This window comes from Phyllostomus discolor, chromosome 11 (genome assembly GCF_004126475.2).
Source record: "Phyllostomus discolor isolate MPI-MPIP mPhyDis1 chromosome 11, mPhyDis1.pri.v3, whole genome shotgun sequence".
Taxonomy (NCBI): domain Eukaryota; kingdom Metazoa; phylum Chordata; class Mammalia; order Chiroptera; family Phyllostomidae; genus Phyllostomus; species Phyllostomus discolor.
In genome coordinates, this window is record NC_040913.2 from 1,471,954 (window position 1) to 1,485,860 (window position 13,907).

The following is a 13,907-nucleotide window of genomic DNA, read 5'->3' on the forward strand; positions in this document are numbered from 1 at the left end:
GGAGCCACTGTGCTCCAGGGCGAGACCCCCGCCGCCCAGGGCACAGACGGAGACCCCCAGGGTGAGCACGCTGCGGGTTTTTTTAAATCCAATTAACTTCTCCTGGAATTCCACAGCCCTGACCTACACGTGTTCTCCTCATAAAAGGGCCATTTAAAAACGGAATTTAACATGGTCTGCTAGGGTGCAAACCCACCGTCCTCTCAGATCGCTGGCCGTCTGATTCAAGTGCCCATGAAGATTCCAAAAAAACCCAAAAACAAACGGACCCAAAAAGGCAGATTCAAACGTTCAGACGGAGTGGGCGCCGGCCCTGGAGGCCCCAGGAGTAGGCAGCCCTCCCTGAGCCCGCGAAGGGGCGGGGCCACACGGGGCCTGCTCACACACCCCTTCACCCCTCTGCCCGGGCAGGACTCCCTCTGCCGGGTTCCGGAGAGTGACCTGGAGGGCCTGCAGAAAAACGTCTCAGGGCAGGCACTGACCAAACAGGAAAACCTCCGGGTCCCTCAGAACACGCCAACCGAGGAGCGCGCCAGGTTTTTAAAAGCCACGTGGGAGAACCCTTGGGACGGAGATGACTTGTATTGCACTCTCAACTCAGCTTCGGGTGAGGGCGTCGCCATGGCGATCAGTAAACCAACCCGACCCGTGGCCAGAAGGTAAGCTATTTATTCTTTTAAAAGTGTCACACTATTTTACAAGCTACTACATCTAAGAGAACCTGAATGCATTTACATTTTCTAAAAATAGGTCGTCTCTGTGAAAGCGACGGCAGTTGATCCGATCTGTGGAAACCCACGCAAGCCGGGTGGGCGGGTCCGCTGGTCTGGGGGCTCCCTCCGCAGGCGCTGCAGCCCCGGCGCTCACTGCAGGGGGAGGACGGCCGGCGGCTCCAGCAGGGACACGTGCAGGTACCTGCAAGGGACCAGGTCGGCTGAGCGCGAGCCCAGACACCGGTTCCCTGAAAGCCAGGTGGGGCCGCAGGAAACGCTCTGTGAAATTCCACAGAAGGAAGGAAAGGAGCCCCGGCTGGGGTGGCTCAGTGGACAGAGCTCCAACCTGCGAACCACAGGATCACTGGTTCGATTCCCAGTCAGGACACGTGTCTGGGTTGTGTGCTGGGCCCCCAGTAGGGGGCGCACTAGAGGCAACCACACAGTGATGTTTCTCTCCTTCTTTCTCCCTCCCTTCCCTCTGTCTAAAAATAAATAAATCTTAAAGCCAAAAAAAAAAAAAGAAAGAAAGAAAGTAAAAAAAAGGAGGGTAGCCGACTGTGTGTACTAGAAGCTGACAGATGACCAGTCTGGGTCCCTCCAAACTGACTTTGTTGATCTAACTTACGACCTTACTTCTCCAGCCTCGCCCCAGATGCAGTGTGCCCTAGTTTTGATTCCGATGTTGCCACGACCTATTAAAGCTTCGGGACTTTGGACAGCGAGCCCCGGTAAGAGGACGCCGGGCGCTTACTTGGAGGCCTTGTACTTCTCCCGGACGGCTTGCTGGGGCCGGCGTGGCGCGTCCAGGCAGGCTCTGTGCAGCTCGCTCAGGCAGGGCCCGATCTCGCTCAGCGAGTAGCCCGTGAAGGCGGCCAGGGTCTCCGGCTGGCGGGGACAAAAGAACAAAACCGCATCCATCACGCACCTTCCTGGGGCACAGGGAGTCTGAGGACCAAACGGTGAAACAGAGGGAGTTAACCACGTACTGTCCACACTCACGCCCAAAGAAACCGTAATCCCTCTTTGGACGCGTTAGCCACAAAACCTCAGAAAGCGCAGCCAGAGCTCTGAGCGCGCTCACGCTGCGCTGTACTGACCTGCACGCCCGGTGTACACAGAACACGAAAGGTTCTCTGCCGAGTGCAGAACGAGAGAGTGTTCTAGAAAATAAAGGCAGGCACCCCACTTCTCTCCGGCGAGAGAAAACCTTCAGGACCGAACCGAGGGGCCCGTGTGCAGTCCTGCCACCGTCTTGGGCCGAGAGATTCTCTCCTGCCAGGACGCAGCCCTCCGGCCACCCCAGCGGGGCCAGGCTGTCCACTGCTTTGAGTGGAAAGTCAGCAGCTTCCCAGGATGGGGACAGGGCCGCTGCTTCCGCCACAGGCCCCCTCCCTGCCCAAGAGCAGCGCCGAGGCCGCCAGGCCACTCCCGCTCTGGGAGCACGCCCACGTGCAGCCTCCTTGACTCCCCGCGCCTGCCCTCTGTGCAGAGCGAGCTGCAGGCCCAGGCCACACCGGCCGTGATCGTCGGCCAGAGAGACCCAGGAGGCCGGCCCACCCTAAGTCCCGGGTGGTACCCGGTGGGTTTCACAGAGGCCGTGGACTTCACCTAGAGAAACGGCGTGGGAGGCTCACCCAGAAGTGCCTGTTGACCGTGTAGTTCGCCAGGCAGTAGGCCGCCGCCGCGACCAGGGAGGGCAGGTACTTCAGGAACGGGTCGGCCTCCAGCAGACTCAGCTCTGCGACGTACTGGGGACGGGAGGGGAGGGCGCGCTGGGCGAAAACCTCCGGGGCGGGGGGCGCGGGGGGGGGGCGAAGGGCCCTACTTCCGTCCAGCCTGCATCATCACGTGTGCAGCTGATACTCAACCACAGCTGTTCATGCGGCCGGTGACCGCCAGGCCTGCCCACAGCCAGGACAACACATACGTGTGCACAGACCTCAGCGCACACACACTTGGCCCGAGCACACGGCGTGTGGACGGGTGGCTGATCTCACCCTGGCAGTGCAGGTGCACGCGGGCCAGGCCCAGGGCACCGCTCTGGCCACGGGCGCGGAGCTGCAGACGTCAGCCAAGGGCACCCCAGGGCCCCATTAGAGCTGCGCGTTCACCAGGCACCAACCCGCGGCCCAGAGGCGAGAACTGCACCCGCGGGGCTGTGTCCGGTTAGAGGAAACACGCTGGGAAACGCAGGCGGGCTTCCTTACCACCGCTGGCACGGCCCGCAAGTACCGGACAGACCACACCACGGTGGCGGAAACCACGCCTTCCCAAGCGACGCCTCAGTGCCGTGGGCTCAGTTCTGTGGCTCCGGGTGACCGAGTCGGGCCGCCTCGCCTCACGTGTCAGGAGGGGTCAGGGCCAGATCTGATCGCATTTACTCTGTTCCTACTCTGCACACCTCCGAGGTGTGGCTCCACGTGCTCTGCACCCAACGGGGGAACTGTCTCCAAGTCAGGGCTCAGGGATTAGACAAGCCGTGACCACCAAACGCGGTCGGTAGGGACATGGTGTGACCACGGGCCATGTTCTTACAGTAGGTTCTCTCCCACCACCAGGAAGTTCTGCTGGGCCCACGACAAACCACAAAACCCCGAAAAGGCAGGAGGAGCTGAAGGATGGCCGGGAAGCCCACCCCCCACCGGGACATGGTGCCCGCGCCCCGGGCCGACCCGTGCGGCGCACCTTGGCCAGGTTCTCGGTCCTGCCGCACACCCCCTGGCGCCGCAGGTACTGCAGCAGGAACTGGTGGGCGGTGGGCACGGTCAGGTCGAAGGCCAGCACCTTCAGGAGCAGGTGCTCCATCCTCAGCAGCTGCCGCTTCGTGTACGTGTCGTCCGTTATGTACACGAACTCGTCCACCTCGGGCGGGTAGATCTCCTCGTACTTCCTGCGGAGGGAGGGCCGAGAGCCTGCGGCGGGCACGCGGGAACCTGCGGCGTGTCCCCAGCCGTCACCCCTGCGTCACCTGGCCGCCCCCGCAGCCCGGGGACGCACGAATGGGCGCGGGGCTGGGAGAGGACCGGGGACTTGTTTCCGGAACGAGAACACGCGTGCTACAAACACGTGTCGTGCCACCAGCTAGGGGCAGCGACGGACAGAAACCCCTTCTTCCAACCAGGAGTTTCAGGTCTGGCCTCGGCCGCGGCGGAAGATTCTGCACGACAGACACACATGCAGACTCCTCCTCACTCGGACCCTCTTGTGGGAAAGGATGCCACGTGGCCCACGTGGCAGGGAAAAAAAATCCCTTAAGTCTCAGATTAGAAAAAATAGATTGTGTTTGGCTTTCTCTACTGAACTAGCAAACGATGCTGCACATCCAAGAGAATGACAGTGATAACATTTCAGTTATCTATCGATTCTTTGCTTTTGCTTCTCCTTTCTGCAGGGAAACCCGGGCATGTTTTTAGGCAAGTCAATAACCAGAACATCTGAGGCCAGAGGAACAGCAAGGAAACTTCTGTCACCAGCAGGTCACTCCCTCAGAGGCAGCCCGGCCACTGTGCAGCCCCTCCCACACCGGTAGGTGTCCCCGACGCCCGATGGCAGCGGGGACGAGCTCGGACAGGGAGCTCACGGCAACCACACAGACCGCGGAGTGACGGCCGAAAGGCAGCCTGCACGGCGGCCGCGGTCACGGAGCTGCACTGGTCACTGCGCGCCAGAAGTGTGTGGCTGAGGAGTGAGCGTGCGGTGGGTCAGCGCCTCGGTCAACACGACAAAGCTAGGACCATCTGTCAGGGGGTGTGGTGAGGTCTGCATGACAAAGCCCGGCCTGTCTCAGGGAGTGGAGAGTGGACCCCGAGTCTCAGGGAGTGGAGAGTGGACCCCGAGTCTCAGGGAGTGGAGAGTGGACACCGAGTCTCCGGGAGTGGAGAGTGGGCCCCGAGTCTCCGGGAGTGGAGAGTGGACCCCGAGTCTCAGGGAGTGGAGAGTGGACCCCGAGTCTCAGGGAGTGGAGAGTGGGCCCCGAGTCTCAGGGAGTGGAGAGTGGGCCCTGAGTCTCAGGGAGTGGAGAGTGGGCCCTGAGTCTCAGGGAGTGGAGAGTGGGCCCCGCGCTCGGGGCCAGGGACACCTGCCGTCAGTCGCCCAGGCCGCAGGTCACTTACGCGGCCAGGAGGATGGCCGCCGTCCCCACGAGCTGCAGCTTGCCTCTCAGGACAGACATGCAGGACAGGAAGCGGTCCAGGAAGTTGACGGCCAGGTAGAGGGTCTCGGCACGCAGCTGGTACTCCTCGGCCACCTCCACCAGCCAGTCCACCAGGATGCGGCGCATGCCGTCCGTGATGTCGGGCTGCTTCCGCAGGTAGTGCGCCTTGGGCCGGTGCCGCGTCTGGGGGGGGAGGGGGGTGTTCCGGAGCTCAGGCCGTGGCTCCGACAGACAGGTCACACATCACAGGACACCCGCCACGTCACCATCTTGGGGGCAGGGGACTAATGGGCCCAGGGCCAAGGTCATGTTTACGAGGGCACCGAGGAGGGGGTGAGCTCCCGGCTCTGGAACTGGCTGGGTGGTAAACAACCTGACGGTGTTGGGGGGGAAACAGCGACACAGACGGCCCCTCAGAGCGGGCACTCAGGGCACAAGCCCGCCCAGCACCCGCTGCTCCCCCGACAACCAGCATCGTCAGGATACACTCGTGTGCTCTCGGGCCCAGAGCGTGCCTCTCCTGCACGTGTGGGCGGGCGTCTGCAGCCGCCTCCTGCTAAGTGCCGGGCGGCCGGGAACGGGGGCAGGACTGGGGGGCACTCACCTCGGCCTCCCGCAGGTACTGGTGGATTTCCTCGGCGTACTCCGTCACGCTGATCACGTCGGCGCCCCAGTCGGACGCCGCCTCGGCCGGGGAGTGGAGAGCGGCGTCCACCAGCATAGGGGACACTGCGGGGAGGGGCAGCTCACAGACAGCCACAACCCACCACCGACCGCCCCCCGTGGGCCGCCGTGGGCGCCGGCACCGCTCTCCGGCTGGGGCCGTGCAGCCGCACCCCGCGGGCACCGACGGACGTGGGGGCCTGCCCCCTCACCCCACCCGCCCGCCGCAGGCGGTCAGCTCACCGGCGCTGAAGTCCAGCAGGAAGTGCAGGTCTGACTTCAGCGCGCTGGTGTCCACCTCGTACGCGTCCCCAAAGGCTGCCCCGTCGCTGCCGGTGCCGCCAGGGCCGTCCTCTGGCTCGGCCATGTGGACGTCGAACCCCGGCCTGGCTGGCACGTGGGTCCCACAGGTGGGCTGTGCTTTCGGCGCGGCCTCGGGGAAGGCATTCTCCGACCCCGAGAAGTACCTCACCGTGGGGATCCCCTGGAAAGGGAATGAGAGTCTTGTCAGAGGCCCCCCCCCAGCCCCCGAGACCAGCAGGCGGCACGATCCTGTGTGCCTGTGACCCGGCAGGCTGGGGGGCCGGGAGGAGCCCGAGGTTGAAAGGCCTGCGTCTGCCATGCGGGGTCAGACCTCGGGGCTTCCTGGGGCGGGGGTGGGGGGGCCTTCTGCGCTGTCTCTGTCTGCCTGCGGCGTCTGGGGGAAGAGCCGTCTGAACTCCGTCACCTTCCTCACACTGTTATCGAAGGGGACTCGGGCCAGAGAGAAGGACGCTCTGACTCCTCCCCACAACGACACGGGCCCCACGCGGGAGGGGCTGCAGTGGGCTTCCAGGCTTGCGCGGCTCCAGGGCTCCGTGAGCCCCCACCCAGCTCAGCCCGGACACACGGCTGCCACCCCACAGTCCTCCTCTGTACGCGGCGGCCTCTCCGTGGGCAGCCCCTGCAGAGCTCCCAGGGCGCACCCAGGTGTGGAGAAACGGGGTGACTCTAGGAGCTAGGACGACTACAGTCTCTCAACACAGCGTCTTTCTGGGTGACAGGACGCTGAGATCCCCGGGAAACCTGATCCCGCCCAGCGAGCGAGCGTGTCCCCCTTTCCTTGACTCCTGCAGCACTCACGACGGAGACCAGGGGTGCGTGTGCCCCTCTGGAAACGAGTGTGGTGTATCTCACACTCACACACACACTTTGCACACCAGGGTGAGGCGCATGGCAGGGACCGTAGGACCCCAGGGCCCGCGCAGGAGGGCCAGCCTCACGAATCCGCGTGGCGGGGGTGCACGGGCTGGGTCTGCCAGCCGTGTTCCTGTTTCACCGTGTGCTACTGACTACTCTCTGTGCCTACCGCTGAGGCGCCCTCCACATGGCGGGTCCCCACAGCTTTCCCTGCCCACCGGCAGGTTCAACGTGCGGCCGGTGTCCACCCCGGTAAGAAAAGGGTTCTCCCTGGCGGCACTGGAACCCTCACAAGCTGCTATAACCAGATGCTCCCGACTCCACATCGCCACCACGGCCTTCTGCTGCATCAGCGTGTGCGCGTGGGTGGGGGTGTGCACTCCTCGCACGCTCACTGAGCGTCTGCCAGGCGCCAGATGCCGCTCCAGGTGCCCCGAAGTTCGCAGCGAACGGAACGTTCCAGAAGAACGGTCCTGGTGGCATTTCTGTTCTAGTGTGTGTGGGGGGTGCGGAGGACAGACGAGTGAGGGGAGACCCGTGGGTCAGGGAGTGGGAAGTGCCTTGGTGCAGAATGACGCCGGGAGAAGACCGCCCCGGCCGCTGTAAACAGCGTGGCTGGGGAGCACCCGGTGAGGAAGACTCGGCTGGGCGGTGGTGTGGACAAGCCAAGGGGCCGAGGCTCGAGGGCCGAGGAGGGACGGCACACAGGCTGCCGAGGGGACAGCGCAGGCCGTGCCAGGTGGGCGCCCTGATGTGTGAGGGGATGTGCCTCCGGGACTCGGCAGGGAGCAGACGGCGAAGAGTAGGATGGCGCGCAGAGTCGGACTCGAAGTCAGGAGGAAGAGAGAAGCCAGACCTCACAGCCAGTAAGACGAGTGAGATGAGGCGGTGGGACTGCCAGGTACAGGGAAGCCACCATGGGGCTTTGAGCCAGCGTGGCGTGGGTGAGGACGAGGAAGGAAGCCATTCCCGACACCGCACACAGCGGAGCCGGCAGTGTTTCTCCAGCACGGTGGACAAGGGGTGGGAGGAAGGAGGGGCTGAGGACGACAGGGCCCTTCGGGCTGCACGGCAGGAGGGATGGATGCTCCCTGGACTGGGAGGAGCAGACCGGGGAGGGCAGGCTGGGGCTGGGGCGGGCTTCGCACGGGTCTGAGATGCCGTTTGCACGAGCCAAAGCTCCATGCACAGCTGTCACGTAGGACGCGGAGTGTGTGTGAGTGTGCGGGACAGCTGAGCGGTCCCAACAGGAGACGTGAGTGCAAGCCAGCCGCAGATGGGCGGTGTCTCACGCTCAGAGCCTGGAAGAGATCGCTGAGGGAGGGAGGGAGGCAGGTGGTGCAAACTCAGACCAAATGCCGGGCCCTGGAGCGCTCCAACTTCCAGGGGCTGGGCAAGGAAGAACCGCGGTCGCCAGCAGGGGTGGCCGGCGAGACGGGGGGAAGCCTGGACAGAGTGGTGTGCGGCAGGCTGGGTGGGAAGAAAACTGTTTCTAGAAGTAAAAAAGGATCCGTTGTGCCAAAAGTGAACAGGAGAAGAACGAGAGACAGAGAAGATTCTCGCAACAAACACCAGCACGCTCCCCCGGCCCGGCCCCGGTCAGAGCCCCGGGAGCCCGGCAGCGACCCTGCCACCCCGAATCTTCATGCCGGTGGCCCTTATAATCCAGCGGGATAACCTACGTCCGAAGAAATAGTGCTGCAAAGAGACAGACACGGCAGAGAGCTTCGTAGTTGGAAGATTTTTTAGATGGGAAAGTTATATTTGTACGCTTATGGGTCTGACCCAGTAAAGAAGAGAAAGCTGGGGGGAGAACAAAAGAGTTGGATTAATGTCCCTGAAGAGGCAAGAGGGCGTGAGGCGTTCGCACCGGGAGGGGCTCACCTCGCATAAGAGCAGGGACCTGGGTCGCGCTGCAGGGTGGGCATGAGGCGCCTGGGAGCACGTGGGCATCCGCTTCCGGTTGCTTTTATGTTTTTAGGAAATTAGGGCGCAAAGCCTTGGACCGAGAGTGGGGACGGAGGTGGGGGTCGTGGCGGGTCAGAGAGAGGAGCGAAGGTGCAAGACAGGGTCCTATGACGACGGCTGCAGAGGAACCGGGAGGGCAGCTCGGAGGTCAGACCCGACGGCGAAGGCGCCGCTGCCGGCTCCCACGAGCCAGGTCTGAAGAAGTGCACGTGTCTGCCGCTCCACAGACGACATTCGCTAAAAACAGCTTCACTCCGCTTTTCCCAGAGCCTTCCACAGAACACGCTGGGCATTTTCTCCCACTAATCACATGCCCCCAAAAGGCCCGAGGGGCCAGCTGAGTGAGTAGATGAGGGGCCCCCCACCTCCTGGGCCTTTCCAAACCCCCTTCGATTCCCTCACCCACGAAATGGGAAGGAGACCCGCCCGCCTGCTTCCCTGGACTATATCACCGGCTTCATTCCATACAAACGTGCCACACAGGCTTCCAGACGCACTGGTATCAGGAGTTTGTCCACAAACAGGCTTGGGGAAGCTTTGTTTTTTTTAAACCTCAAAATCCATTCTGAGGCATCCACACTCCTCACCCGCATTTCAATGCCTGAATTTAATTTTAACCTATTAAGGGATCTGTTAAGCAGTATCTAATGGCCAGTCGTCTGTTTGCCCAGCTGCCCTTTGTCGGCAATGGGGAGAGTCTGCTTTCCGATCACGTTCGGAAATAACCTGGTCCAGCCCGACCCAATCCGGACGCGGCGCTCTCCCAATCGTCTCCGCAAAGGCTGCCCAGGATGCCTTTGGAGCCGTCTGCACCCGGCTCTGACCTGCAGTTACCCCGGCTCTACCGTTTATTGGAGGGCATTCACGTTTCCTTTTAGCTTCACCCAAAGTATGCACTATTTCTAGCTGGAAAGGGGACCCAACAAGATGACCTTAAACTGCTGTGTCCCAACAGTCCCGAACCCCAGGGCTGGAATTCTCCGGGGGGATTTGTAGGCGGAACTGCAAGCGAAGCCCATTTCCCGCCGCCACAGGAGAGCCCTTCCCCGCCAGCAGCGTCCCAGCGCTGCTGCGCCGTTACCTGGCCGCTCCGGTACTGCACATTCTCGGTCAGCACCCCTAGCACTGTTCTTTGCGGGGGGTCCTGGCCGAGCTGGGCTCTGGTCGCCATCTGACAGGCATCGGGACCTCGGGACACCGGAGCCAGGACTACGCCGCTCTTGGAGCTGCTGAGATGCATCGCCTCGGCCTCGACCGGCTGCCGTCGCAGGGAAGGAGAAACACACAGGCGGGTGAGCCAACCCCTTCCACCGGAGGCTCCCAGGGATTGGCTAATCTCCAGGAAGGGGCGCACCCGGACACGTGATCTCCCCGGCAATTGTTAGGGCCCAAAGGGCCTGGGCCTCGGGGCGCCCGCGATCGACGCTGCTTTGCCCTTAAAACAGCGACTTGAGTCGGCCCACGCCTCTTCCAAGACCTGGTAGAGGCCGCAGGGCGCGGGCAGCCTGGCAAACCTCCAAGCCAGGATACCAGGGCCCCACTTTCCTGGGGGTCCAAACCTACAGCCCCGGTCTTTTCCGCTGCAAGGCTAGCCCCCCGCCCCGCCCGCAGGCGAAAGACCGCGGATACTTCACCGCGGGAAAGGAGGTCCCCTTCCCCAGGGCCCAGCGGGGGTCGTCCTCCAGACGGAAGGCCCCACCTCGGGCGTCGCTGCGCTCCGCCTTGGGTCTAAACAGGTCCCGAACAATTAGCAAGTGCACTGTCGGGGCTGGGGGGCGGGGCGGGCTGGGGAGGGGGTGTCGCCGCCGTGGGGTGGGGGGGCGGGGCGGGAGGGACGCGCTGCAGACAGATTCCGGCGGGGGCGCCGGACTCCCAGCGGCTGCGGCCCGGGGGCTCAGCGCTAAGGACTTTCCTCCCCACGCCCCCCGCGTCTGTTGAACCAGCCAATCAGCGGTGCTCCCGGGCCCCGCGGCGCCGCTCCCATGCCAACCGCAGCGGCGTGCGCGGCCGGGGCCGCGTCACCATGGCGACCTTCTCACCCGTCGGGCTCCCGGCGGCAGCTCGGCGACCACTCTGCCTTCAGGACCCCACGGGGCCAACGGGCGGCGGCTCCCCGCTCCTGCGCCGCCCTGCCCGGCGTCCCCGGCGGGAGGTCGCGGTCCGCACTGCGCCCCCGCTGGCCGGCGCCCCCGGCCCACCCCGCGATGGCCAGGGCTTTGGAAGGGACTGTTTCCGCGGACCGGTTCTCCCAACAGCCGCTAACTCCTCCCGCCAACGTCTTCCCCGCGGCCCGTTCCCGAGAACCTTGGCTCGGGAGGGCGACGCGGGGCCCCGGCCGCGCTCGCCCGACGGCGCGGCTCGCTCTGCGGCCCCGGTGCACACACCTGCACATCCTCGCCCAGAGGGGCCTCGGAATCGCCGCTCGGCCCCAGGTAGGAGTCGCGGCCTCCTGACCCGTGGTGGCTCCGTGCCTTCGGTCATTTTGGGTCTCTGAGCACCAGAGGCAGCGCCTGGGCGCCCGGATTCCTGTGCACGGGACCGGGCAGGGCAGGAGGGTACATTTGGGGTTTTAGGGCCCCACGGGGTGCTCGCAGTGCCCACAAGAGGTCTTCCCCGACGGGTCCTGGGAGCCACTGCGTAAAGCCGGTCCAGGAACGCCGAGCTAGTGGCCCAGGAAGAGGAAGGAACGCGGGTGGCGCGACAGAGCCTGAGACTTTGGCGGGGGGGGGGGGGGGGGGGGGGAGGGGACGGTAGGCCGGGGAGGAACCAGGGGGCCTTGTGTGAGGGTAGGAGTCGGGATAGGAAGGGAGGAGAGAGGGTTCTTAACACCTGGGAGCCCTGGCACCTGGCGAACCAGGTAAAAGAACCTTTAACTGCATTATTTTTTCCAATGCAGAGAAAAACGTTCGATTGACGGGATGTTAGTGGGACGCGGAGAAGCATCTCGGAAGTCAGTGCTGGAGGTAGGAGCAGCGCAGAAACAGGTCTTGTTCAATAGGAAACCAATTTCTGTGTGTTTACCGCCGAGTTGCATTCACCGGAAGCGGGTGGGGGGCCATACCCTTGCATGCCGGGCATGCATGCCCTTGGCGAGCTGTGCTAATGTGCGGACGGCTGCAGCCCCGAGTCGGAGGCCGGCCGGGACGAAGGTTCTGCGTGGCCACAAGCCTCCCGGGTGGAGGAAGATGGTGGTTGCCCCCCCCCCCCCCCCCCCCCCCCCGCCGCTTTCGGGAGTCTTCCTGGGAGCCCGCCCTCACCGCTGGCGGCGCTGCTATGGTTTCTGGAGACGCAGGTGGCCTTCGGGGCAGGTGGCCATCAGCGACCCCGGAGCAAGTCTTGCCAAGAGCCGGGGCTGCTCTGGCGGGATAGGATCTCCCTGTGTGCCCCTGGTCGGGCCCTCTCCAGGTCGCTTTTGATCTGGTTTTCCCGACAGAAGCGACCGAAGGCCTCACCCTTCCGGCCTCTCTTCCGAAACGAAGGAGCCAGTGCGGCGTTGGTGCCTGGGGCCTGCCCTCCTGGTCATGTTTTCTGAGGGCGAAGCTCAAGGTGGGGGAAGGGCAGCTGGGCTCCGGCAGAGGCAGCTCCTGGAGGTTGGGCAGCCCCCACCCCGACTCAGATCTGGTCAGGACCCCCGACAAGGGTACTGAGGTGCCCACGGGCTCTTGGCCGTCTTTAGTCTGAAAACGCCCTGAAGCAAGGAAACAGGCAGGCGGACTCGGCGGATTTCATTCCCCCTTCTCCTTAACTCCTCCCGCGTGAGGAGCTGCGGCCCAGGCCAGCCTGCATGCATGTAGAGTGTTAGTGTTACCAGTTACCTGGGTGGACGGAAAGGGGGTCACAGGGTAAACCTGGCCGCGCAGGGGACGGCTGCGGAGGGCCTTCCAGAGACCAGAGGTAACCCCCTGCCCCTGGGCGGTCTGAACTGACCTCCTCCGGAGAGCGAGTCTGGGCCGGTAGACAAGTCCTCGGCTGGTAGCGTCCTGGACAAAGGTCGGTCTTTACCTGAACTGAGCCTGTTTTTGCCTCTATGATAACACACCTTTGGAATGTCCGGATGATTCCCTTTGTCCACCCCCCTCAGGGCACGGGCTCCTACCGGAGCGGAAACCAGGGTTGCTGTCCCGTAATTGTTACCCGGCAACCCTTCTTGTCCAGCCCCAGGGGTTTCCCTGCTTTGCTTCCCCCACCCCTCCCTTAATCGATCACCCCTGAATTTCATGTAATCCCTTTATGTCTTCCCCTTTGATTCTAATGTGTAAAATCAGTGGTAAAACTGCCATTTTTGGTAGCATTTCCTCAGTTTGTTGAGATTTTGCTTCCTGGCCATTGTCGTCAGTTTGGCTCAAATAAACTCATAAAAATTGTTACAGGTCTGGATGTTTCTTATGTGGACGTGTTACCATCTTTCTTCTCTCTCCGTCCACTTTGTTAAACTTGGCAAAAGGAAATGACGTGTGGCTTATGATTTTATTGTTGTGTTGCCTTATAATTCACTATTAAATCATTGCAGTCCTCTGGTTAGGTCTTAAATTAGAGAGTAATTCAGATAAACTGATATTTATATATATATTTTATGTGTGTACATATAAATTCTGATAACTTGTGCAATACTTAATGGCTTTTTAAAAAATCTTCACTACATTCTTGAACAAGTAATGAACTGTGGCAGAAAAACAAACTCAGCTGATCAACAGGTGCACAATTTTTATCAAAAAGAAAAGATACTTGGCCTTGTAATTAAGAAATCTGAGTGGAGGATAGACTTTCTCATTAACTCTGCAGTTCTGGTGAGATGCAGAATTATAATTTTGCTATCGTAATGATCAGAATTAGAATTCAGAGTTAAGTAGACTTTTAATGTCCCCATGTTTTATATAAGCTATGTATTTGGTAATAGAGTATATGGAGATGTGAACAACATGATCATATCTTTAATGTGTAACATGTTGAGTGCATCTTCTATATGACTATAATACTTTCTTAGCCTAAAAAACCACTTGGTCCGCACTTTTTGCCCGATACTCAAGTGTCGGCTGGTTTTGACGCTACGGTGGATTTCCATCCTACGGAAGAAAGCTACATTCTGTGCCTGGGGTTTTCTAAACCCAACAGTCCTGTTCAGATGGAATCCCCCCCGCCCCCCCACCCCAAATTACAGTAAAGAAAGTCTTTCCTGATTGTCAGGAACTAACTGGCATTTCAGAAATGTATTACCTTTGCTCATTATA

The 13,907-nt window shown here is 61.7% G+C and overlaps 2 protein-coding genes across 5 annotated transcripts; one reads left to right on the forward strand and one right to left on the reverse strand.

Moving 5' to 3' along the window:
- Positions 1 to 656: 656 nt before the first annotated feature.
- CCNA1 (cyclin A1) lies at positions 657 to 10,626 on the reverse strand. Of its 2 annotated transcripts, XM_028526881.2 has the most exons (9): positions 10,379 to 10,626; positions 9,761 to 9,937; positions 5,776 to 6,016; positions 5,474 to 5,598; positions 4,829 to 5,052; positions 3,402 to 3,606; positions 2,351 to 2,464; positions 1,468 to 1,601; positions 657 to 915 (listed from the first exon to the last, which is right to left on the reverse strand). In XM_028526881.2, the coding sequence occupies exons 2-9, from the start codon at positions 9,917 to 9,919 to the stop codon at positions 864 to 866; spliced, it is 1,254 nt and encodes a 417-aa protein (XP_028382682.1). In that variant the 5' UTR covers positions 9,920 to 9,937; positions 10,379 to 10,626; the 3' UTR covers positions 657 to 863. The 2 variants fall into 2 exon arrangements, with proteins under 2 accessions (XP_028382682.1, XP_035867070.1); XM_036011177.1 differs by having other exon boundaries at positions 811 to 915; positions 9,761 to 10,429.
- A 67-nt stretch (positions 10,627 to 10,693) lies between these two features.
- Positions 10,694 to 12,369, forward strand: LOC118497288 (atherin-like). 3 transcript variants are annotated; one of them, XM_036011179.1, is made up of 2 exons: positions 10,694 to 11,111; positions 11,576 to 12,369. In XM_036011179.1, the coding sequence occupies exons 1-2, from the start codon at positions 10,703 to 10,705 to the stop codon at positions 11,602 to 11,604; spliced, it is 438 nt and encodes a 145-aa protein (XP_035867072.1). In that variant the 5' UTR covers positions 10,694 to 10,702; the 3' UTR covers positions 11,605 to 12,369. The 3 variants fall into 3 exon arrangements, 2 of the variants coding, with proteins under 2 accessions (XP_035867072.1, XP_035867071.1); XM_036011178.1 differs by having other exon boundaries at positions 11,678 to 12,369; XR_004899811.1 differs by lacking the exon at positions 10,694 to 11,111 and adding an exon at positions 11,118 to 11,371.
- The last annotated feature ends 1,538 nt before the right edge of the window (positions 12,370 to 13,907 follow it).

Bases quoted from the DNA above. Each gene is read 5' to 3' on its own strand.
- CCNA1 (XM_028526881.2), bottom strand. From the start codon at position 9,919: ATGCATCTCAGCAGCTCCAAGAGCGGCGTAGTCCTGGCTCCGGTGTCC. The intron at 5,053-5,473 runs GTGAGTGCCCCC...CTCCCCCCCCAG, and splicing joins AGTACCTGCGGGAGGCCGAG to ACGCGGCACCGGCCCAAGGC. The intron at 2,465-3,401 runs GTGCGCCGCACG...TCCCGTCCCCAG, and splicing joins GGACCGAGAACCTGGCCAAG to TACGTCGCAGAGCTGAGTCT.
- LOC118497288 (XM_036011178.1), top strand. From the start codon at position 10,703: ATGGCGACCTTCTCACCCGTCGGGCTCCCGGCGGCAGCTCGGCGACCA. The intron at 11,112-11,677 runs GTAGGAGTCGCG...CTTGTTCAATAG, and splicing joins GAATCGCCGCTCGGCCCCAG to GAAACCAATTTCTGTGTGTT.